This window comes from Gopherus evgoodei, chromosome 2 (assembly GCF_007399415.2).
Source record: "Gopherus evgoodei ecotype Sinaloan lineage chromosome 2, rGopEvg1_v1.p, whole genome shotgun sequence".
Lineage (NCBI taxonomy): Eukaryota > Metazoa > Chordata > Testudines > Testudinidae > Gopherus > Gopherus evgoodei.
The window spans coordinates 218728157-218754511 of NC_044323.1; the positions used below are offsets into that span (position 1 = coordinate 218728157).

The window sequence follows — 26355 nt, forward strand, 5'->3', positions numbered from 1 at the left end:
AGTGCAGGGAGACCACAACGGAAAGTGCTTTTAGGTAATGTGTCAGCTTCCTTAAACAATAGCCTGTAACTAAGTCTTGGCCACTTAGGGAATATATACCCTGCATGTCCGCAGACTCATGCTAATGAAGCTCTCACTAGTGTGCTAGAAATAGCTGAGTAGATGACCCTTTGACATTGTGGCTTGGGTTCTGAAGGCCTCCCCCACCCAGCCTTCAGAGCCCAAACTCTAGTCCGAGCTGCAATGTCTACACAGCTATTTTTAGCATGTTAGTTGAAGCCCTGCTAGTACGAGTCTGTGGACGTGGGCTGGGAGGCTCATTCCCAGATGCAGTGTAGACCTACCCATAGGAGTATTTTTTGTAGTGACCTGCCAGATTTGATTTTAATTCTAATTTAATAAAAAATATTTGTTTAATCAGCTTTGGTTTTCTTTTGTCTTTTTTTTCCTCTGTGCTGCCAATAAAACCTGATCTAATTTGTAATGACTGGAATTGGATGTGGTGACAAATTCAAGACAGTGCCAGGTGGAGCACATCAGAGATAGAACGTGAAATCTGACTACCAGGGAGGCTGAAGACTTAGCTACATTTGAAGCGCAAAGTGTCATATTGTAGTCTGTATATCTACAATATGAACATTACCTACACCAATAGGAGGGTTTCCCATCAGCATAGGTAATCCACCTCCCCTAGAGACAGTAGCTAAGTTGACAAAAGAGTTCTTCTGTTGACCTAGCGTATCTATATGGGGACAAAGTTCAGCTTTACTATATTGCTCAGGATTGTGGATTTTTCACACCTCTGCGCAATGTAGTTGCGTCGGTCTAATTTTCTAGTGCAGATCAGCCCTGGGTCAGGAGTAGCATAACAATGTATATACCTACGCAAAGGTAGTAGAGGTGATGATCTCTGTCACCCAGCAGTGCCAAAAAGGGGCTTGTGTAAACCATCAGATTCACAGGGAGAACTGAACCTCTCTCTACACTCAGAAAACATCACCAAAACATTTAAAGTAGTAACAAAAATGAAAAAGTGTATGCTTTAAAAGGTTTATTAATGAAGAAATACATAAATGACTTAAGATTCTTAATCATTATTGGCTTGATTTACCTAGGTAGCAAGTGGCTTCAACTTTTCTACTGGTTTCAGTGGAAACTAAGTATGCAGCAATTCTCAGAATCCATCCTTGCACATACATGTGGGAAGATATAAACTTCACATTGACTTAAATGCAGTTTTAAAACAATCTATGCCCATTGGTATGAGAGCTTAAGCACATTTTACTTTTTATTTTATTTTTTTATTTTTACTTAATCTTTAAGATGTGTTGATTTAAAAAAATCCTGTGTTGGGGATATTCTCAACCCTTCCCCCATTCCAAAAACATAAAGGCCAAACTTTAAAAAAATAAGACATCTGAGGCAAATCTATGGTTATATATCTGGGTTGAGTTTCACTTTTCTTGCACAAAGCCCAAGCGTTCAGGCTCTATGGAAATAGGATATAAAGCACTTAGGGAGGAAAAAAATCACATCACGAGCACAGTGTGGATGGTCTGCTGCTCTGTGGCAGCTATGCCATGTGGCTGCAGCCCCTTTGTATCAGTTTTGCAGGGTACTGGAGCTACTGGAACACTGCAAGCTCACCTCTCTTCTTCATCCCCATTACAGCCAATGCAGAGACTCTGTCTACAGGGTGTAGGAGATGCCCTCAACCTGAGGAGTGCTCATTCAGCCCTTCATGGGGTTAGATTTTAGAAGGCCTGGCAATGGCCCTAAGTCAAGGGTTCTCAAACTGGGGGTCAGGACCCCTCAGGGGTTGTGAGCTGTCAGCCTCCACACCAACCCCGCTTTGCCTCCAGCATTTATAATGGTGTTAAATATATTTAAAAGTATGTTTAATTTATAAGAGGGGTCGAACTCAGAAGCTTGCTGTGTGAAAGGAGTCACTACTATAAAAGTTTGAGAATAACTGCCCGTAGTTGTATTTGTCAATTTTGTTATTAGTTGTTGTGATAGGATGAAAGCATCAGCAAATGGCTAGCTAGGCAGCTGATATGGAAATGCTTGCAAAATCTTATACATGGACCTCGAGCCTTCTTAAAAATAAAAAGTGGATCCAAAAGATTTTTTTCTGTTTATTATGCAATGGACAAGAAGAAGGTTAAATTTCTCATTTTAGTTCTTGGATAATCCCTTTACCAAAGGATTTTTACAGCCCCCCTCTTGGCACCATCCAATATGCTGACACATGGAGCACATATTTCACAGCACTAAGTAAAATCTTTTAAACACTTATGCATATGACTATCCTTATACGGCTAAATAGTCGCTTTGACTCTGATCCTGAGCCAAACCCCAGCGAAAGCAAGCCCTCCATGCACAAAGTTAAGAACATGTGTACATGTTTAGCATTATAGTAAAAAATGTTGACATGTAAGAAAGAGAATTTTTGTGTTTGGAAAGTTCTCTAATCACAATGAGATTTAACTTCATTATGTCACAAGCTTAATTTTCTCTCAGTGATACTTGTAACACAAAGCAAATTTTGAAATATCTAAGTTTTAGAAATGCTGGAATTCTAGATTAATTTAACTCAATAGGAGTTTTGCCACTGCGATCAATGGGACCAGGTTCTCCCCCATAAAGCAGTCATATTCTTCCCTTCAAACTGCTTCCTGGACAAAAAGCCAGTGATACGGCCTTTGATAATGGATGCTATTTGTACTGGAGATAGTCTAAAGGCTCCAGTTGAGGATCAGGATCCCACGATGCTAGGAACTCTACATACATACTGTAAAAATACAGTTTCTAACTCAAAAAGTTTACAGTCTAAACATGAGAGACAGATTTTTGGAGGCTTTGTATGCATGTTTAATAAAAGAAAATAAAGTCATGATTGAGGCACGCATTTAATTTTACTCTGTAACAGCCTACCAATGAATCCTTGCAAGTGTACATTTTCTACTCATTGGGTGAAATTGTGACCTTTCTGAAACCCATGGGAAAAACTCCCATTAACTTCACTGAGGCTAGATTTCATCCATCAAGTTTGTATGTATGTTTCATATTCTGTCAGTGAAGTTTTTTTTTTCTCTACTAAACATTATCTTGGATAGCTGATCAAGCTCCCCTTGAACACATTGGAAAGACTTCAGAATAACCAGATCAGGGTCTTATGGCTCCAGTCAACAGCCCTCTACATAACCAGAATGCTCTGTGTCTGCTGTGTGTAGTGACCAGGGAGAAAGGAAGTTACACCAAGGGGAACTCTGCATCTCCATCCCTGTCGCAGAACTGAGGCTCCACACCAACCTCTCTGTTGCAGTAAGGGATTAGTTGGGAGCATAGTAACATAGCCAATGTGTCCACAAGATGGTTGGATATGCTAGACAATATGTAGGGTGAGTTACAGCAGGCCTTTGTTGGCTACTCTAGTGCTATGGGCTCAGCTCAATTCATGTATAGTTCCCAGCTTTTATTCACTTTCAGTCTTTTCCTGTATTTAAAGTTTCTGTGGGGTTTTAAAGTGTAGGGAGATGTTCAGCTCTCTTTATAGGTCAGGGGTAAGCAATCTATGGCACGTGTGCTGCAGGAGGCACCCAAGCTGATTTTCAGTGGCACTCACACTGCCTGGGTTCTGGCCACTGGTCTAGGGGGCTCTGCATTTTAATTTAATTTTAAATGCAGTTTATTAAACATTTAAAAAACCTTATTTACTTTGCATACAACAATAGTTTAGTCATATATTATAGACTTATGGAAAGAGACCTTCTAAAAATGTTAAAATGTATTGTCATGTGAAACCTTAAATTAGAGTGAATAAATAAAGACTCAGCACACCACTTCTGAAAGGTTGCTGACCACTTCTATAGATCCTGCCAGCATTATTGTCACCATTCAGGTATTGCGATTGCATCTTCTGTTACCCTTTAATAAATGCATTGGTTGTTACACCTCTCCCGATATCAGACTTCAGGTTCTTTCTTGGGGTGGCCACCCTGAATTTATACCCAATTTATGTTTCTGCATCCAGTTCCAATTAGCACAAATTAAACCAGATTTCACTGGCAGAATTATTCTTCAGGATACGTATACCAGAAAAGACCTCTTCAGGAGCAGATTTTTGGTTCTCAACCTGAGACAATATTCAGTCCAATCTCCCGGCAGCACCCACTAAATAGTTTGGGGAAAGAAATAAAGCTTCCTGCAGAAGTTGAAAGACTGGTTGTAGAGCAACCAAGAGCAACTAATTCTGAGTCAGAGGAGAAGTGAACTTGCAGAGCTCAGTCACAGTCTAGATCCCAGTTGAAGAGAAGACAAAGAACTACTCACTGAATGACTTGAATCTGAAATCGCGCCTGAGATTGTCATGTCATGGGTACTAACAAACCAAAAATTATTCCAGGGTGCCAAATCTAGGGGGCTAGAGGAAAAGAGAGTTAAACTACTCTAATCTCCTTCTAAAAAACTCATTTTCAGGTTCCAAAATGTAAACAATCTCGCTGTCTCCAATAATTTAACTCCTTTGCCTTTTATTTCCAAATATCTAATATTGTTGCACCTTTTGATGACTTTTGATCTCAAAACCTTTGGGATGAGATAAATCTGGAAAATAGGGTCAGGTGAACATAAGGTTAGTGGTCTTTTTGACTTAATCTATTAACACCAGAAAAATATTCAGCTGTCTTCAGAAATGGAAGAAAAAAGTTGAGGTGCCACATCCACAGCTGCTATAAAACAGTGTAGCTCCATTCACTTCAGTTACTCCTCACTTAGTCATCCTAGTTAACATTGTTTCATTGCTGGTCAATTAGAGAACATGCTCATCTAATGTGGCGCAGTGCTCCCTTACAACGTTGTTTGGCAGCCACCGGCTTTGTCCACTGCTTGCAGGAAGAGCAGTCTGTTGGAGCGAGCTAGTGGGAGCTTGGAACCAGGGTGGACCAGCTGCCCCCTGTCAGCTCCCTGCTCCCCTGAGTTCCCTGTGTGGCAGCTGCCCAGCAGGCTCTCAGTTGCTGGGCATTTCAGCTCTCTCTCCCCTCACTGCCATATGCTGCTCCTTCCCGCTACCTTGGAACTGCTCCTGGGAGCCTCCTTCTTGCTGTGTGGTGAGGGGGGGGGGCTAATGTCAGGGTGTCCCCCTCCCTCTGCTCCTGCTCCCTGCTTCTGCCCCCTCTCTCCACAGAGCAGGGGGGATACACGAGAGAGCTCAGAACGGAGGGAGTTTGCTGGCAGCAGCTGCCGTCTCAACTTGCTGATCTACTTAAAAAGGCAGTGTACTTAGAATGGAGTCAGTGTACTTAAAGGGACAATGCGCAATATACACACACACTACTACCTCTCTCTGTCTGCCATGGAGTCTCCCTCCCTCTATTCCTGCTGTCATCGAGAACGTGGGGCTACATTAATAATGATGTGTTAACCCTTGAGGGCTTGGCTGAGTGCTAGTTCATCATTTAGCAGTAAGGCAGTCCCTGGAAAATATCTCACCCTCACCACCTCAACCAAACTTCACAATCACCATTGCAGTGTACAGTATTACATTGTTTGTTTAAAACTTCGTGTGTGTGTGAGTGTATAATATGTATGGATGTGTGTATATATCTATCTATGTATAGTCTTTTGTCTGGTGAAAAATATTTCCCTGGAACTTAACCCCGCTTGTTAATTCTTATGGGGAAATTAGATTAGCTAAACATCGTTTTGCTTAAAGTAGCATTTTTTCAGGAACATAACTACAACATTAAGCGAGGAGTTACTGTACAATAGCTCTTAAATAACACCCTACACCCAAGTGGGGCAATTTTCCCCAGGCCCTGCAGTGGCCATGCAAGCCCTGGCCTGGTGGCGGTCTGGGTCTTTGATGGCGTTTTGGCAGCAGGGGGCCCTACAGTGCTGCTGAAGACGCGGAGTGACTGAAGGCCCCCCTGCCGCTGAAATGCCACCAAAGACCCAGACTGCCGCCGGGTGAGTACAAGCGCCACAGCTCCCCCGCTTTGCCCCAGGCCTCCTGAATCCTCTGAGTGGCCCTGGGAGTGAGATATTGTCTGCTGATCACAGACAAGATCAAAGACTCAAGCTGTGTAAAGAAACAGCTGAACTTCCTGGCCTGGGTTCTTGTTCTAAATCTGAGACAGTTATGAACTTGCCAGAGGACGATGTGAAGGCCAAGACTATAACAGAGTTCAAAAAATAACTCAATAAATTCATGGAGGAGAGGTCTGTGACTGGTTTCCCCTGAGGTGCTACCTGGAATTGGGTTTACCACTGAGCCCTCTGACCCACCAGCCTGGGCTACCTTTAACACTGTACTGCTGTGACAAGCTACAAAGTCTTCCAGCCTGCACTTTCGCCAGCATACATACAGGTAGGCATACACCCAGCTGCAGTTACATGCAGATTCTCTGACCAGCCCCTGCATGGGAAGGCTCCAGCTAGAGTACTTCCCAGATCCTCAGTTACTTACCGCCTCTAGAGTATGAACCCAAAATTATACCATCTTGCACCGCACAGGGAACTGTACAGCCTAAGCTTATAAAGTTTGCCCCCTCCCTCAGTGTGGAGAGGTATATGCAACAAGCTTTCTGCCCTCCAGTTTGATTCCCCACACACTGGTTTAGATAAAGCAAAAACAAGTTTATTAACTACAAAGATAGATATTAAATGATTATAAGGGATAGCAAACAGATCAAAGTAGATTACCTAGCAAATAAAAAAGGCAAACTGATTTTAATATACTAAATAGATAGGGTGAGAATCTGCTATTCATAACCAAAGTGATGATACAAGTAGGCTGCAGATTCTTAAGGGGCAAGCTGTACTTGCTTACAGCTTGAAATCTCCAGGTGTTCCATTCACAGGCTAAAAATCCCTTTAGCCTGGGTCCAGCACTTCCCCCAGTTCAGTCTTTTGTTCCTCAGGTATTTCCAAGAGTCTTCTTGGGTGAGGAGTCAATGAAGAACCCAGATGATATCTCACCCTTGCTCTGTATAGCTTTTGCATATGATGGAAACCCTTTGTTTTAAATCTTGGTTCCCATGCCAGTCAGTGGAAAAATACTGACATCCCAAGATGGAGTCCAGCACCAGGTGAGCTGGTCACGTGTCCCTGTAGAGTAAGAGCAGCCATCCACCATGGGCTGTTTGGAGTGTTCACAGGAATGCACACCAGGTGGGAGCTAAGCTTCTCCTACCACCTATTATTTCTTTCTAATGGCTCATGAACCTAAATGGGCCCTTCCCAGCCAGCCATCTAGACTGAGAGCATTTTGCCTAGTGTTCACAGGAATAGCTACATGTGAAATAGATACATAGTCAATATTCATAACTTTCCCCCCAGGGTGCCACGTGGAACTAGGGTACCACTGAGCCCCCTGACCCACCAGCCTGGGCTCCCTTCACACTATACTGCTGTGACAAACTGTCCATCCCACATATAGGTAGGGACACACTCAGCGGCAGCTACATGCAGATGCTGTGACCAGCCTGCGTGGGAAGGCTCCAGCTAGGGAACTTCCCACCTCCTCAGGCACTCACCCCCTCTGGAGTGTAAACCCAAAATTATACCATCTTGTGTTGCACAGTGAACTGTACAGCGTAAGCTACTGAAATTCCCGCCCCCCCCCCAATGTGGAGAAGAATACATAACAGCTTTCTACCCTGAGTTATGACTCCCACACACTGGTTTTAAACAAAGCAAAAACAAGTGTATTAACTACAAAAGAGAGATTTTTAAGTGATAGCCAAACAGATCAAAGCAGATTACCTAGCAAATAAACAAAGACACAATATAAGCTTAATATACGACAGATCAGATATGAATAGCAAACCTTTACCCTAAGTGATGATACAAGCAGGCTGCAGATTCTTAAAGGGCAAGCTGCACTTGCTTACAGCTTGGAATCCCCAGGGTGTTCCATTCACAGGCTAAAAATCCTTTTAGCCTGTGTCCAGGACTTCCCCCAGTTCAGTCTTTGTTCCTCAGGTGTTTCCAGGAGTGTCTTTGGGTGGGGAGTCAGTGAAGACCCATGATGATGTCACTCCCCTGCCTTATATAGCTTTTGCATAGGACAGGAGCCCTTTGTTTTAAAGCTTGGTTCCCATGCCAGCCAGTGGAAAAATGCTAATATCCCAAGATGGAGTCCAGCACGAAGTGACCTAGTCACATGTCCCTGTAGTGTTATAGCAGCCATTACTTGGAGGTTGTCTGCAGCATCCTCAGAAAGGCCCCCAGGTGGGAGATAAGCTTCTTCTAAGGCCTATTGTTCTCCGTAATGGTTCATTAACTTGAATGGGCCCTTCCCAGTCAGTCATCTAGACTGAGAGCCTTTTGTCTAGTGGGCATTCCCTAGTATAAACACATTCATAATACAGATACATAGTCAATATTTCTAACTTCATATACAAAAATGATACATGCTTACTGTCATAAACAGATAGCTAAGGGTTAATGTCTCTTTCACCTGAAACACCTGACCAGAGAACCAATCAGGAAACCGGATTTTTTCAACTTTGGGTGGAGGGAAGTGGGTGTCTGAGTCTTTTGTCTGTCTGCCTGTTTCCTCTGAGCTTTGGAGAAGTACTTTCTACTTTCTAGTCTTCTGTTTCTAAGTGTAAGGACAAAGAGATCAGATAGTAAGTTCTATGGTTTCTTTTCTTTGGTATTTGCATGAATATGAGTGCTGGAGTGCTTTGATTTGTATTCTTTTTGAATAAGGCTGTTTATTCAATATTCTTTTAAGCAATTGACCCTGTGTTGTATCATCTTAATACAGAGAGAACATTTGTATTTTTTCTTTCTTTTTTATATAAAGTTTTCTTTTAAGACCTGTTGGAGTTTTTCTTTACTTCAGGGAAATTAAGTCTGTACTCACCAGGGAATTGGTGGGAGGAAGAAATCAGGGGAAAGCTGTGTGTTGGATTGCTAGCCTGATTTTGCATTTCCTCTGGGTGAAGAGGAAAGTGCTTTTGTTCCAGGATTGGGAACGGAGAGGGGGAATCACTCTGCGTAGTTTCACAGAGCTTGTGTCTGTGTATCTCTCCAGGAGCACCTGGAGGGGGGAAGGGGAAAAGGATTATTTCCCTTTGTTGTGAGACTCAAGGGATTTGGGTCTTGGGGTTCCCAGGGAAGGTTTTTCAGGGGGACCAGAGTGCCCCAAAACACTCTAATTTTTTGGGTGGTGGCAGCAGGTACCAGGTCCAAGCTGGTAACTAAGCTTGGAGGTTTCATGCTAACCCCCATATTTTGGACGCTAAGGTCCAGAATCTGGGACTAAGGTTATGTCACTTACAAATAAGATAATCATATTCAGCAAACCATAACCTTTCCAATGACACCTCATGTGCCTTATCTTGCATAAAATACATCATAATTATGATATAATATATCATTAATATCACTATGAAGAATAAGGGGTGCAGCATCACAAGGACCATAAATGGCTATTAGCCAGGATGGGCAGGGATGGTTTCCCTATCCTCTTTGCCAGAAGCTGGGAGTGGGCGACATTCCCTCTGGGGCACCTGACATTGGCCACGATTGGAAGACAGAATACTGAGCTAGACGAACCTTTGATCTGACCCAGTATGGCTGTTCTGTTCTCACAGACAAAACCCAGTTGTGGGGTTTGGAGAACTGACATCGACCACAGCCTGAGGTTTGAGATGGGGTGACCTCTGAGAAGCTTTTTAGCATGTATGTCATTTCTTTATTGTTTTTAAGATGTTTTCTCATCAATGCTTTCCTTTTAAGAAAAAATGTGTTTGCTTAGAAAGAGTTGTGTGGTGACATGTAACTGTGGGCAGTTATATTGTTCATAGCCTTCAGAAGAAAAGCAAGATGCTGGCGTGTTTAGGTAGTCTGACTTCCTTAGATTATCACAACATAATACAGGGAGCTGCCTTAAAAAAAACAGGAGGGAGAGAGATGGGGTCTTAACCCGAGAGGAGCTGGGAGTCTTCAGTAGGTGCTTTTAAGGGACCACAGAGGGAGAATGCAGGTGCAGTTCCCCTGAACTGTGTGCGCACTATTGACATAATGGAAAAAATATATAATACATTTTAGAGTATAGGATATGGAGTTAAAGGCTATTATTGTAAAGGTTTCTAGGGACAGAATTACCTCTTTCACTTCATAAGTATAAATGAAGAAGTTATTTTGATATATCCTTGCTTTAAGACATTACCTGAAACCTTTTTGATGCTTCTGTGTGATCCGTGGCCTAACAGGGCAGAGGTACTCCAGAAGAGACAAAGGTTCATCCTAATACTGCTGACCTCAGCATTATGGGCCTGATCCTACACCTGTCTGAGTCAATGGAAGGCTCCCATTGACTTATTGTTGAACCAAGAGGTGATCACTTATGCATAAGAAAAAGAGAATTAATGAATTTTTGCATGCTTCCTGCTTCTCTTAAAAGAAAGGCTTGCAAAGATCCTAACCTTGTTTAATTTTCTAATTATAAAATATTTGTATACTTCATAGACTGTGGGTAAAATTTTCAAAAGCACCTAAATGACTTGCAATCAGGATGGATACAAATCAATGATTTTTTTTTTAATTTTAAAAAATGATTTTTTAATTTAATTGGATCTTTTATATTTAAATAGGTTTTTCCTCAAAAAGCATTTCATCAAAAAAATCTAATCTAAAGATAGATACATTATAGCTCAAAGATATCTCAACATGGAATAGGGATTATAAATTCTAATTCTATAGTATGAGACAATATATTCATGTAATGTTTAAGAAAAGTTTTGTAAATGAGTTCTAATAGTTCATGGATTAGGGACCCAATCTTATGGAGCTCCAGGGGCTTCTGTATAGATTACTTAGGTTAATCTTTCTATCTACCAATGGATCTGTCTAGAAGATACCATCAGAGATGCTTAGTTTTGCAGTTCTCAAACTGTGGATTTGTGTCTGCAGAGATAACATGCTTGTTAACCGCAAAACTGTTTTAAAATAAATAATATATAGAGGTGAGAAATAAGACCTCAACCCTATTGTCCATATGCAAATTTGTGTACACAGAGTCAATCCCTTACCTCTCTCTAAAAGTGCAAAGTTTCAAAAAGTTCAGTGAATAGAAGATTGTTGGGAGTGGAATAGATCTGAACAAGGAGAAGTCTGGAGATAAATGTGAGAAGTGAGGGAAGGGCAGTAGAAACAAAAGTGAAACTGTTTGAGCAGTATATTCCAGAAGTCTTGAGGTCTTTCTGAGTGTAGCCTTCACTGATTTGAGATCTACCATACCATTCTCTCACTAGAAGGGAAAACCTATAATGGCAGCAGGCCGTAAAAGAGACCCAGTTTGGAAATATTTTAATGAAGTTCCTCTGCCTGTGGGTAAGACAGGCATGTGTGCAAAATGCAAACAGTGCAGCAAAGAAATGCAAAGCCTGGTTGCCCCAATGAAACAACATCATGAGAAGTGTTCCTTCTCGGGAGGAAACTGCATTGAAGATGATGAAAGGAACATATCTGAACATGCAGGATCTTCAGGTTAGTAAACCTTTTCATTTCATACTTTTTTCTTAAGGACTGCCTGTCTTCCTTCTGGACTATTCTTGAATTCTCAAGTTTGAGCAAAAAATATAGTTTTTACTCTATGGTACTATCATTTTAGATGCAGTTGTGATAAAAAAAAATAAATAGCTGAAATAGGCAGATCTTCCTTTTACAATTTGACTTTTAAAGTACTATTGAGTGTCAGTGGATGCAATGAGTAATACTAAATGAGCAGCATGGTAATAATAATTAAATAACTGCATTGACTTATTTTGTTTAGGAGACTCCATCCTCAACATACAGGATTCTGAAGACTATCTACCTTCAAGATCACCATCATTTTCTATAGTTTCAAAGTTATCTGCCAATTCTAGTGTTTCAATTACATCATGTATGTCACATAGCCACACTATATCAGCTGTGGCAAAAAGGAAAAAAAAACCTCCATTATCCAGAAAAAAACGTAGATACCTTTGTGATAAGAACTAGTAGATTACCAAAAAAAAAAAAAAAAAAAAAAAAAAGATGATTGATGAAGAAATTGCCTGGTTTTATGCAACAAACTCTCCTTTCTGTACGATTGAAAACACACTTCATTAACATGGTTCAATTATTAAGACCAGGATAGAGTCCACCCAACAGAGCAAATGTCGCAGGCAAATTGCTGGATAAAGTGTATAAAAGAGAAATTGAGCAATGTTCCAACGGTCTAGAGGGCAAAATTGGTAACCTGAGTCTTGATGGGTGGAGCAATGTCCATGATGATCCTGTTGTATGTGCTTGTGACAATAGAAGAGGGAATGTCTTCCTTGCAGAAATAATTGATGCATCAGGAAATGTGCACACCGCAGAATACTTACAAGAAGTAGCAGTAAAAGCTATAACAAACTGAAAAAAATTCAAATGTCTAGTATGCAGGTTGGTCACAGACAATGCTACAAATGTATCCAAGATAAGAAGAAATTATTTGGGAGTGAAGAGAGTCCCAAGCTAATAACATACGGTTGCAGTGTTCATTTGATGCACCTCCTAGCCAAAATCTTCAGTGTTCCAGAAATAAAGGCTAATTTTGTTGAAATTCCAAAATACTTCCGTAACAGCCACTTTGCAGCAGCAGCTGCTCTGAAAAAAGTGGGAGGAACCAAGCTAACGCTCCCACAAGACACACGCTGGAAGTCAGTAGTGAACTGTTTTGAGCACTGTATCAAGAACTGGCCTGATCTGATGACACTTTGTGAACAAAATAGTGAAAAAATAGATGGCACTGTCACAGCCAAAGTTCTCAACATTGGGCTTAAGAGAAATGTTGAACACATGCCGAATACCTTGAAGCCTATTTCTGTAGCCTTGAACAAAATGCAGGGAAATGGCTGTTTTATTGCTGACACTGTTGAAATTTGGGAGTAACTGAGTGAGATCTTAAAAAGAGAAACATGCAACGGCAGAGTTAAATTTCAAGCATTCAAAAAACGAATGGGACAAGCACTATCTCCAGCTCATTTTCTTGCAGATATTCTCAATACTCGGTACCAGTGTCAAACCTTAACTGCTGAAGAAAAGGAGTTGGCTATGACATGGACATCCAGCAATCAGCCCTCCACAATGCCAACTATAATAAACTTTAGAGCTAAGGGTAAAGCATTCAAGAAATATGTTTGCTGATGATATTTTAAAGAAAGTCACACCAGTGAATTGATGGAAGTCACTTAAGCACTTGGATTCAGACACTGTTGAAGTTATAATCTTACTTTTAACAGCAGTAGCTTCTTCTGCCGGTGTAGAAAAAATATTTTCTTCCTTTGGACTAATTCATTCCAAATTGCGAAATCGTTTGGGACCTGAAAAAGCAGGAAAGCTTGTTTTTCTATTCCAGATTATGAACAAACAGGAAATTGAAGATGAAGACAATGGAGTTAGCCGCAGAAGCCAATATTTTAAGTATCTCATGTTGACCTGGCTGACTTAGTCGATTTTTAATTTTTTTTTAATTTCATTTAACTATTTTAGTTAAAAACAAGTTTAACAAAAACAAACCTGATTTAAAAAAAACTTGAATGTTTAACTAATTTCAAACAAACATTCATATACTTCTTTTGTTAAAATATTATGTGTTTGCTGTAGAAGAAAAATACATAATGTTGTTGTTTTAAAACTATTTAAATGTTTGTGTGGTGATGTTCTCCTCCTAATACAGCATGGCAAGAAAATTTTCCAAATATGAATGATTAACCTGTTGAACTGGAAATAGTTCACTTCCCAATGACTTCATAAATAACTGCTTCAATTACCTTTTGGTAAATGAAATTACAAAACAATCATCCATTTTCTGATATAGCTGTAAAACTAATCTGAAAAGTTTTCAAAATAAATCACTTAAAATGTACAGTGTGTACCTTCTAAAAATGAAAGCTACATCTATCTCTGAGTTGTGAAAAATATGTATTAAGGTTATAACAACCAACAAGAATGCACTTTTATATAGAAGTCCATGATTAGTCTTCCGACTAGTGATTTAAATCCCGATTTAAATCAATTTGATTTAAATCAAATCCACCCTGCCTTGCAATATCATACTCTTACTTGTTTTTATATTTTGAAGTTTGTTTTGGGTGCAGTTGTATAAACTGTACCTTAGTGCCACCAAATGGATGCAGAATGAATAACGTTGACTGTGTCATTTATTTGACAGATCTGTTTGAACTTCGGAAATGGACTTCACCTAGAGGTAAGCAATGGCTGAGAAATAAATACAAATGTCCATCTGTAAAACAAGTTTTCTGAGCAAACAGTAAACAAGAAAAGACCACTTTACTTATAACTGGTAAATAGCTTGAGTTGCTTTGATGTAGACACAACACAAAAGTCATTATATCTACTGCTTACTGCAGCAATATAATTGAATAGGCCCAGTCCTAAACCTATCAACATTAATGCTATTTTCCATTGGGAGAAAACTTCCCTAGAATATTATGGTTGTGATGAATCAACTTTGAGATTCTCTGAGTTAATGTTAGTTTCTGGCTGGTATCAAGGTGAGATTCACAAGGTGGACTTAGGCACTGCACTACCACCATCTTTTGTGCAGTTTTAGGTATGCATAGAACATTCCTACTGCACTGGGCCCTGAAAGCACGACAATGGAGTAACACTTAGTCTGAGAGTCCCACTGGGGCTTAGGCATGAGTAAGGAACCAAACTGCTCAGCAGTGTCAAGTTAGGGAGCTGCCTTCATGCTCAGCAACCAAAATTTTAGCAGCTCTGGGATTTGAATGGAGGAAACGTAGGTGCCTAGGGAGTTTAAACACCTCCAGGAATAGGCAGTAGCTAAGCAGTGGTTTTGTGAATGCCAGTGGTGCCTGTATGTTGAATTTAGGCATCTAGTTGCCATTTTAGGCACCTAAGACTCCGTTATGAATCTCACCCAAAATCTGAATCTGGATACTGAAAGCCACTGCACTGAGTAAGCCAGGCAGTGGGAAAGAACAGGTGGGTCTCCGTGGGAAAGAGGATAAGGTAGTGGAAGCAAATAGTTCGCAAGTTTCTGGGGTTGACAAGATTATGGCATACAGGGGAATGATAAAGAGCCAGTGGGAGGATGAATGTGGAGGGCTCTGGCTCTATAGACAAGGTGGAAGGAGCAGCAAAAGAGAGAAGATGGAGGTTGTTTGATGGGGGTGAGAGAGAGTTTTGAGAGGAAGGCAAACAGAGAAATGTGAGAGGACTCAGATCTCTAAAATGGACTGCATAGATAACTTTCTCCTCCTGTCTGATAGCCACCACTTTAGTTCACAGCCATTCTGAGGCTTGGTCTACACTACGCATTTAAACCAATTTTAGCAGAGTTAAACCGATTTAACGCTGTACCCATCCACACTACGAGGCCCTTTATATCGCTATAAAGGGCTCTTTAAATCGGTTTCTGTACTCCTCCCCGACGAGAGGAGTAGTGCTAAAATCGGTATTACCATATCGGATTAAAAGTGTGGCCGCAAATCGACGGTATTGGCCTCCGGGCAGTATCCCACAGTGCACCACTGTGACCGCTCTGGACAGCAACCTCAACTCGGATGCAGGAAAAGCCCCGCGAAATTTTGATTTTCATTTCCTGTTTGCCCAGCGTGGAGCTCTGATCAGCACGGGTAGCGATGCAGTCCCAAATCCAAAAAGAGCTCCAGCATGGACCATACGGGAGATACTGAATCAGATCTCTGTATGGGGAAACAAATGTGTTCTATCAAAGCTCCGTTACAGAAAACGAAATGCCAAAGCGTTGGAAAAAAAATCTACAGTGCTGTGTGAGACTCAAATGGACGCTCATGGAGAGAGGGAGGGAGGGGGTACTAAGAACTCCAGCTATCCCACAGTCTCCAGCAGTCTCTGAAAAGTATTTGCATTCTTGGCTGAACTCCCAATGCCTGTAGGTTCAAACACATTGTCCGGCATGGTTCACGGAATAGCTTGTCAATTTACTCCCCCCGCCCTCCCCCACGTGAAAGAAAAGGGAAAGAAATAGTTTCTTGGCTTCTTTCAATGTCACCCTCTGTCTACTGAATGCTGCTGGTAGACGCGATGCTGCAGCAGTGAAGAGCAGTATCCACTCCTCTCCCCTCCCCGGTGGCAGAGGGTGCAGTAGGACCGGTAACCGTCCTTATCAACCCGCGAGTGCTCCTGGCTGGCTTCAGGTGAAGCTGGCTGGGGGCGCCTGGGTGAAAATAGGAATGATTCTCGGTCATTCCCAGTAGATGGTACAGAACGGCTGGTAACTGTCTTCATCATAGCAACTGGGGGCTGAGCTCCATCAGCCCCCTCCCTTTCCTGTGTAAAGAAAAGATTCTGTCCTGCCTGGATTTATCATAGCAACGGAATGCTGGGCTCCTCTCCCCTGCACCGCTTAATGTCCTGCCTGGACTGTCATAGCACCGGGAGGCTCCTCCCCCTCATTTTATCTCACTAACAAGTCACTATTTCTTATTCCTGCATTCTTTATAACTTCATGACACAAATGGGGGGGACACTGCCACGGTAGCCCAGGAGGGGAGGAGGGAAGCAACAGGTGAGGTTGTTGCAGAGGAAGCCCCCCCCCCCCCCCATGAATGGCATGTAGCTCATCATTTCTGCGGGATCTGACACGGAGCAGCTGTGCTCTCTGATACATTGCTTCTCTAGTACACTTGCCCCATATTCTAGGCAGGACTGACTCTGTTTTTAGAAACCATAAAGGAGGGATTGACTCGGGGAGTCATTCCCAATTTTGCTTTTGCGCTCCCGGCCGATCTCAGCCAGGGGCACCCATGATAGCAGCAGACAGTACAGAAGGACAGATAACCGTCATCTCATTGCCAATTTACACCAGCAGCAGACGGTACAGAACGACTGGTAACCGTCTCTGCTATCATGCAAAAGCAAATGAATGCTGCTGTGTAGCGCTGGAGTATCGCCTCTGTCAGCGGTATCCAGTACACATATGGTGACTGTGGAAAAAAAAAAAAAAAAAAAGCTGAACGGGCTCCATGGTTGCCATGCTATGGCATCTGCCAGGGCAATCCAGGGAAAAAGAGCATTAAATGATTGTCTGCCATTGCTTTCCCAGAGGAAGGAATGACTGACGACATTTACCCAGAACCACCCGCGACAATGATTTTTGCCCCATCAGCCTCTGGGCTCTCAACCCAGAATTCTAAGGGGCGAGGGAGACTGCGGGAACTATGGGATAGCTACAGAATAGCTACCCACAGTGCAACGCTCCGGAAATCGACGCTAGCCTCGGACCATGGATGCACACCGCCGAATTAATGTGCTTAGTGTGGCCGCGTGCACTCGACTTTATACAATCTGTTTTATAAAACCGGTTTATGTAAAATCGGAATAATCCTGTAGTGTAGACTTACCCTGAGAGATTTGACTAATTCCCAGTTGTCTCAATTTAATTTATTTATTTTAAACCTGGCCTTTTAAAGTGAGTGTTTAAAAAAAAAGACACATATTTCTTACGTGGGTTTTCAGGGAAGAGTCTGACCCTTATTAAAATAAACCATACTTATTAGAAAAAAAATCGAGGGTAAAATCAGAGTGCAAATTTAAACAATCAGCTTGTTTAATTAAAATTACATGCCGAAAATGACATCCAGAAGTTGTAGACACAGTAGTGGTCAATTGAGAAAAGTATTAGTGTTTAATGGCTAAAATGTAATGTTGGAATTTAAACCTGCTTTTTTCATAGGTTTTTAATCAAGCTGCCAAAAATGATCATCTGTCTAATCAGAATAGTAAAATCAGACAAAAGCGGGAATGGATTGTTCCACCAGCTATGATTTCGGAAGAGGATGACAGTTTGACGATAAATCCAATTGCTAGAGTAAGTCGAGAACAGCTGAAACACAGTAAGATGGGAAACGTTATTGGAAGTACAATGTTGCATGTAAAATATGGCTGGGGCCTACTCTAAACACACAAACTGTTAACACCCTTTAATTCTTTAAGACAGCAATTTAAAGAAAATGTTACTTTGGCAATGATCCCAACAATGGTATTTTGAGCATAAATGCTTTGCAGGATTAGGCCAACAGTAACTGTTGCTCTTATTATGCCTTACAAAATTGGGGTTTTCTTCACCAATGTATCTGTTCAAAAATGAATAATATGTAATACATTTATTTAACAGTTGCTGTAGGTTCTACGCAATATATGAACAAATTTATTTGTTCAGTACTTAGTATATGTGTCAAGTTCCTGTATTTTACAGTGTTTGAGTGGGTTTTTTTGTTTTGTTTTTTAAGAAAAGGTGTCTGTGGACACTGTTTAATGTTGGTTGGCCTTAATTTGCCCCTCTTGCCTTCTGTATATGCATTATGATACAGTATTTAATTACATGATCAGATACTATTTCTTTCCACATGACCCTGCCTCATTCAGTGCACAGGAATGATGGTGCTTTATTAATAAACTGTCTCTCTCTTCATTATTAAATGTGTGGCCTCAGGTCTTATTTACTGCACACTGTTCAAACTCTGTTCTGAAGAAGGAATTTTTAATTTTCCTTTTGAATTTTATATGGTACTCATCACTAGAGTATCTGAATGTATCACAAACATTAATTAATCTATCTTCATGACACTCTGTGTGGAGGGGTGATATTCCCATTTTACGGATGGGCTGCAGAGGCACACAGAGATTAAAACAAAAGCAGCAAAGAGTCCTGTGGTATCTTTTATAGACTAACAGACGTTTTGGAGCATGAGCTTTTGTGGGTGAATACCCACTTCGTCAGATGCGTGTCTGCATCCACGAAAGCTCATGCTCCAAAACGTCTGTTAGTCTATAAGGTGCCACAGGATTCTTTGCTGCTTTTACAGATCCAGACTAACACGGCTACCCCTCTGATATCAAAATAAAAGGTATTCATTATTTTGGGTGCTCCACTTAAGAACATAAGAATGGCCATACTGGGTCAGACCAAAGGTCAATCTAGCCCAGTATCCTGTCTGGGAATAGTGGCCAGTGCCAGGTGCCTTAGAGGGAATGAACAGGTAACAATCAAGTGATCTCTCTCCTGCCATCCATCTCCATCCTCTGACAAACCATTCCTTTGTCACCATTCCTTACCCATCCTGGCTAATAGCCATTAATAGACTTAACCTCCATTAATTTATCCAGTTCTCTTTTAAACTGTTATAGTCCTAGCCTTCACAACCTCCTCAGGCAAGGAGTTCCACAAGTTGACTCTGCGCTGTGTGAAGAAGAACTTCCTTTTATGTGTTTTAAACCTGCTGCCTATTCATTTCATTTGGTGGCCTCTAGTTCTTATATTATGGGAACAAGTAAATAACTTTTCCTTATTCACTTTCTCCACATGACTCATGATGCATAAGGCCTAATTTTTCAGAGTACTTAGTATTATATAGCAACCAACCCCTATTGACTTCAGTTACAACTGTCAGTGCTCAGCACTGCTGCAAATCAGAACCCACAGTGTCAAGTTGGGTACCCAGAAAATGAGGAATGCACAGTTAGTGACCACGAGTGAAAAACTTTAAGAGGTCCTGTGGAAAAAATATGATCATGTAATTAAATACTGTCATAATGTGTACACTTGGGGAGCATTTCCTGACTTCTGAGTGCTTGACTTTGCAGCCTTAACAGGTAATTTCTTAGGTTTTTAAAAAAGCAAACATCAGAAACAAAAATTCCATCATGTGGTATAATGACAACAGCAAGATTGGAATCTTTAGATTCACTGCACAGTTCTCTGGCACTTGAGCTAAAGGAGTAACTGATAGCAATAATTTTTCATCCTTTGTGTGGATCAGAACTACAAGGAAATGAAATGCACATTTGACAGTGGCATTCACAGATATTTGCTGACAGCAGAAGACTGCTGAGATTCCTCAGTCTTGGATTCCATTTTGGTCTCTCAAGGGTGGTGAATGTAGACCCTTCTTGTTTCCTTCCCTCCCCACTTGTCCTGTCTACTCAAACTTGTCTCTTTTCCACCCCAACCATGTCCTTATCCCAGTCTCCACTTACCAGGTTTCGCATTCCAATCTCTTTGCTCATTCACCCACTCCAGGCTCCTCATCTGAGTCCCAGTCTCCACCTCTCCTCCCAGTCTCAGTCTTCTTATCCAGCCAGTCCCAGACCTTCCCCTATTTCCCAGTTTTTCATTTGATCTTAGTGTTCCCCCACGCCCACCAACTGGCTTCCAGTCATCCTCTCACCAGCTCTCAGTCTCCTTGACCAAGCAGTTCCAGTCCCCCTGCCTCCTCCACCCACAACCAGGCTACCTCCCTAGCCAGCTCCCAGCCTTTCCTTCCCCACAACTTCTAGTCAGAGTTTCATTCCCTCACCCATGCCAGTCTCATCAGTTCCTTGTTCTGATCTACTCTAGTCCCTCCCCACTGGGTCTGGCTCTTGTCCACTCTGCATTTGAGTTAGGCAGCTTCCTCCATCGTGCTTCCTCAGTGCCAGCAGGTGATGGTCATTTGAAAGTACAGGAAAGCCAGGTTCTCTTCTCTCAGTTACAGTGCCCAGCATGATCCCAGCCCAGAGTATTAATTACAAGGGAAGTCTGACTTTGCCCTTTTAGCGCTGGGCTACCAGAGCATGCTCAGTCATTCTGTAGTGATGGCACATTATAATACTCCACTATACATAGGAACCGTGAGGGGATGAAGCATGCTCATTAAGTCTGGAATCTTCAGAAGATTCAGCTACTAAACTCTTACGAAGTATCTATTGAGCGTGGGCATGAACTGATATTTTTCAAAGGCTTTTCACTTGTCCAAATTTGGACAGATTTTCATAAGAACTGCAAAAGGCATATTCTTGACATAAAAACCCTTCATACAAAATTTTATGCCCCTGGTCCATAGCATGAGGGCATTAGATCCATTCAAAAATAGATCCTTAGAATATTTTAAATATTGCGAAGTATTTTCCCCAACCATGTTCTCAGAAATGGCTGAACTATTTTGGCTGAAACTTTAAAAAAAAGTCAACCTGATGAAAACACCCAACATGGAGAATTTTAGCCAAATGGGTTAAGTTTGGCAAAGCTATAAGCAATTGAAAAGAGATCTTATAATAGGAAGTGTTGGGCAATCTTAATAATAGATGATGCTGTCAGCCCTGCCTATAATGACATAAAGCTAAAATTTTAGGACCAGATTGTATAATTTGCATTGTAGGTGCAGCTCTGAGAAGGATTATGTCTCAGGCCTGGTCTACACTAGGGGGGGGCAAGCAAGCTAAGTCGGTCTAAGTTACACAACTTCAGCTACAAAAATAGCATAGCTGAAGTCAACATATTTAGAGCTACTTACTGCGGTGTCTTCACTGAGGTAAGTCAACTGCTGATGCTCCCCCATTGACTCTGCTTGTGCTTCTCACTCCGGTGGAGTACCGAAGTTGACAGGAGTGTGCTGGGCATTCGATTTGTCACGTCTTCACTAGCTGCAATAAATCAACACCTCCTGGATCGATCACTCCAGATGTAAGGGTAGACATGGAATCATAAACTATCAGGGTTGGAAGGGACCTCAGGAGGTCATCTAGTCCAATCCCCTTCTCAAAGCAGGACCAATTCCCAACTAAATCTTCCCAGCCAGGGCTTTGTCAAGCCTGATCTTAAAAGCCTCTAAGGAAGGAGATTCCACCATCTCCCTAGATAACCCATTCCAGTGCCTCACCACCCTCCTAGTGAAAAAAGGTTTTCCTAATATCCAACCTAAACCTCCCCCACTGCAACTTGAGACCGTTACTCTTTGTTCTGTCATCTGGTACCACTGAGAACAGTCTAGATCCATCCTTTTTGGAACCCCCTTTCAGGTAGTTGAAAGCAGCTATCAAATCCCCCCGCATTCTTCTCTTTTCTTCTGCAGACTAAACAATCCCAGTTCCTCAGCCTCTCCTCGTAAGTCATGTGCTCCACCCTCCTAATTATTTTTGTTGCCCTCCACTGGAATCTTTCCAATTTCCTGTGTCTGATCAGGAGTTGGGAGTTTTGGGGGGAACCCGGGCCCACCCTCTACTCTGGGTTCCAGCCCAGGGCCCTATGGATTTGCAGCTATCTATAGTGCCTCTTGTAACAGCTGTGTGACAGCTACACCTCCCAGGGCTACTTCCCCAAGGCCTCCTCCAAACACCTTCTTTACCCTCACCACAGGACCTTCCTCCTAGAGTCTGATAATGCTTGTACTCCTTAGTCCTCCAGTAGCACACCCTCTCAGTCTCAGCTCCTTGTACCTCTTGCTCCCAGCTCCTCACCCACACTTCCTCTCCTCTGGCTCCTCCCTATCTGACTGGAGGGAGCTCCTTTTAAAACCCAGGTACCCTGATTAACCTGCCTTGATTGGCTGCAGGTGTTCTAATCAGCTTGTCTGCCTTAATTGGTTCTAGCAAGTTCCTGATTACTCTAGTGCAGACCCTGCTCTGGTCACTCAGGGAACAGAAAACTACTCACCCAGTGACCAGTATATTTGCCCTCTACCAGACTTCTGCACCCTACTGTCCTGGGTCTGTCGCAACACCTTATAGTCCATTCATCCAGCCCATACTTCCTTAACTTGCTGGCAAGAATACTGTGGGAGACTGTATCAGAAACTTTGCTAAAGTCAAGGAATAACACATCCGCTGCTTTCCCCTCATCCACAGAGCCAGTTATCTCCTCGTGCCCTCAGGAGGCTCCCAGAAACACAGCAAAATGCACAACATTGCTACATTCCTAATGATGGTACAGTACATTCATTGTGGCATACTCGGTTAGTTCTGAGAATCACTACAGAGTGGTGGGAGAGGCCATGATTCTCCTCTTCCACGCCCCTTCTGGAGTGTTTGGTGCTTCCCAGGTTTGGTAGGAAGGAATAGTACCTGCACTCTGTCCTTGCACAGGACATGTGAGGTTCCAGCTCCTTGCAGCCTTCATTACTTCTTTGCACCCAAAAAAGGGCCAGGCAAAAGCTAGCCCTTAATTTTGTAGTTGCTCATATTTTTACAATAAATAACTGACGTCTTTTCTTGTCCTTTTTAAACATTTTTTTCCTGAAAATTAAAGAGAATGCACTGTAGCTTCCTCTACAGAGTTAGGGCATGTACCATAACTTGCTTGTTGTCCACAGTATGTTTATATATGTTTTTTAAAGAACTTCCATTTACTGAGTGCAATTACCTCTGTTAATTCTTGTTGTGTTCCTGTTAGATAACTTCTGATCATGCAGATGATCCAGGGGTGGTAATTACTTACACAATTTCTGGCCAAGGAGTGACGGAACCACCTTATGGATTGTTTGTTATCAATGGAAAAACTGGAGAACTGAACATAACAAGAAAAGTTGACCGAGAAAAGACTCCAATGTTCTATGTAAGTTGAATTAGTGGGCTATAACTTTCTTTTTTCTATATGTGCTCTCTCTTTAACTTTTCAAATTAATTGCCATCTCTTTTTGTTTTAATGTCTCTTGACTTTTTCTCCAGTGCAGAGTGATAATTAACAATTTCTATCAATGTGGCTATTTTTATTTTCCTGTTATTTATTTGTCTATTTCAGCTTAGAGGTTATGCACTTGATCAGAATGGGAAAAATGTGGAACAGCCAATAGACCTGAGAATTAAAGTTAAGGATATAAATGACAATTACCCAGTGTTTTCAGAGGAAATTTTTACTGGCTCTGTTGAAGAGTTAAGTGAATCAGGTAATTGTTTTTCTAATTGCATTAATAAATTAAATAATGGTACTATGTGGTCACTTAACCCCTCCTGCCGTTACTTTTTGGTAACAGTCCTGTATGGTATGCTTCTCACCACTTCCTAACTAGAACAGTATATGTGATTTTACTTATTCTCTCAGGAAAAAGACTCTTGAAAGTAAACAGACAAACTTTTTTTAGTGACAGTTAAGATTGTATCAGGACACACCCCACCAGTAAGCAGCACTGAATCAGGCCACTTGCTTAAGATGTTGAGAAATTCCAGGTCTATAAAATGTGCGAAGTGGAAAAGAGAGATATAGCATTGGAAGAATGGAGAAAGCAGCCTCTTCGTTTCTAAATGACACCCATCACAGATCTGTACTTCCACTTAGGAACAATTTTGCTAGGATCAAACTGACACATGAAAATGTGGGCTGTGCGAAGGCCTCAGGATATTCAGGTGGTGATTTGGGAAGGTGGCTGCAGAGCAAGTAAGCAGGGGAACTCCACTCACCCCTATGATGCTGCAGCTGGACTCTTCATGAGCATTGCATAGCCCAGCATATACAGCTGGGCAAGTAGGTAAATGGTCACTGAGTCTGACATTACCCATATCCAGTGATCACAAAACCCTATAAGGAGTGTGCAGGGATTGCAGCCCCATTCCAATTCAGCTTTCAGGAGTGGATCATATACCCTCATTCCCATTTCAGTTCATTAGGCAAAACATATTCACTTGCATATTTAACTGCGGGTTAGAGAGGAATATTTCACCCTTACCAAGTGCTGACCTCATTCAAAGCCCATTGAAGTCAATTACAATCTGTCTGTTGACTTTAGTGGTTTCAGATCAGGCTTCTGGGAGGTGAAAACATCTGTTGTCAGTAGTTAAGAAAGGAGTGTTTTGGGAAAACAGTTTGATAAATCCTTTACTCTGTATGCATTTCAGCCTGATGGTGATCATAAGGAAGAGGTTATTGAGGGTCTGCTCTTGTGAGGTGCTGAGCTCCCTCAATTCAAATGGGAGCTGTTTAGTGATCAGCTTGGAAAATCAGGTAGGGTTCAGGCAAAATTAGATATAGATTTAAGTGTCTAACTGGAGACCCCAGTTTGAACTAAGATCCGCCTTCTTCAAATGCACGGACTCCTGTCACTTGAGCAAAAAGAGACTTTCCATTATTTGCTAGCAGTATAACACCTACGGTATATAAACGAGTAGTTCTGACCATAGCCATCAGAGGGCAGTGGCACACATACATAATGGTCAAAGGACTGTTTTCAACAGGCAACCCATTTTAGAAAGTCAGGCATGGGAGATAGGGCAGATGATTTAAAAGGATTTTTTTGTCTCCGTTTTCTGTTTGTATTAAATTATACCCGTGCAGTTTCTATCATTTTTTTAAACTTTTAGTTAAAGACCACCCATATTAGGCCATTTGTCTTTTCTGATCTACTGAGGTTTAGTATAGAGGTGGGCAAACTATGGCCCATGGGCCACATCTGGCTTGTGAGATCCTCATGCCCGGCTACTGAGCTCCTGGCCTGGGAGGCTACCCACAGCCCCTTCCCTGCTGTTCCCCCACCCCTGCAGCCTCAGCGTGCCGTGCCGCCAGCGCAATACTCTGGGCGGCCAGGCAGCACAGTTGCAGAGCCGCGGCCTGACCCAGTGCTCTGGGTGGTGTGGCTGTAATGCCACCAGCCACTGGTGCTCTGTGCTGCGCAGTAAGGGAGGGGGGTGGATAGAGGGCAGAGGAGTTCGGGGAGGTGGTCAGGGGGTGGGGATGTGGATAGGGGTCGGGGTGGTGAGAGGGCAGGGAACAGGGGTTGGATGGTGCAGGGGGGCAGTCAGGAATGACGAGGGCAGGGGGTTGAATGGGGTGGCGGGGGGCAATCGGGTGGAGGGTCCGGGAGTGGTCAGGGGACAGGAAGCAGGGGGCAGGAGTCCCGGGGGAGCCAACAGGGAACAGGGGATTGGATGGGGCAGGAGTCCCGGGGGAGTGGTCATGGGGTGAGAAGCAGGGGGGTCAGATAGGAGGCAGGGACCAGGCCATGCCTGGCTGTCTGGGGAGACACAGCCTCCCCTAACCAGTCTTCCAAACAATTTTGGAAACCCGATGTGGCCCTCAGGCCAAAAAGTTTGCCCGCCCCTGCTTTAGTATGTATATCCATGATGTGCATTTGTTTGCTTGTACATGCTATCTAATGACACATTGGTTGAAAGTGTTAAAAAATAAAAGACATTTCTCTAACTCTTAATAAAAGCAGTAATTAGAAGTATAACACAAAACAGTTAAGTGGTTCTGAAAACTCTCCATTTTGTGTTCTGTAAATGATACTTGCCAATACATGAACAAGGGCAATGTAAATCTATCTATCTATCTTTTTTTTTCATTATTATTGTTATTTTTATTTCTCAGGTACACTTGTGATGAGGATAAATGCAACTGATGCAGATGAGCCGAATAATATAAATTCCAAAATTGCTTTCAAGATTCTTCAAAATCAGCCATCTTCATTCAGTATTAAAAAAAACACCGGCGAGGTTGTAACAGCAGCATTCTATCTTGACAGAGAGGTAAACTACACTCTTCTATAGCCTCTTTCCGAGAGTTTTAACAGCACTATATCAGCCCTCTTCCCTCATTGCTGCTTCATCCTGTTC

At 42.1% G+C, this 26355-nt stretch overlaps 1 protein-coding gene across 1 annotated transcript in view; it reads left to right on the forward strand.

The window, feature by feature from the left end:
- The window catches only part of DSG2 (desmoglein 2), a 50720-nt gene that overhangs the window by 4834 nt on the left and 19531 nt on the right, over positions 1-26355 (forward strand). The window contains exons 2-6 of the mRNA XM_030552971.1: positions 14201-14236; positions 17732-17866; positions 23204-23365; positions 23552-23696; positions 26111-26268. Of these exons, the coding sequence (XP_030408831.1) occupies positions 14201-14236; positions 17732-17866; positions 23204-23365; positions 23552-23696; positions 26111-26268 (636 nt within the window). The remainder of the gene's footprint in view (positions 1-14200; positions 14237-17731; positions 17867-23203; positions 23366-23551; positions 23697-26110; positions 26269-26355) is intronic.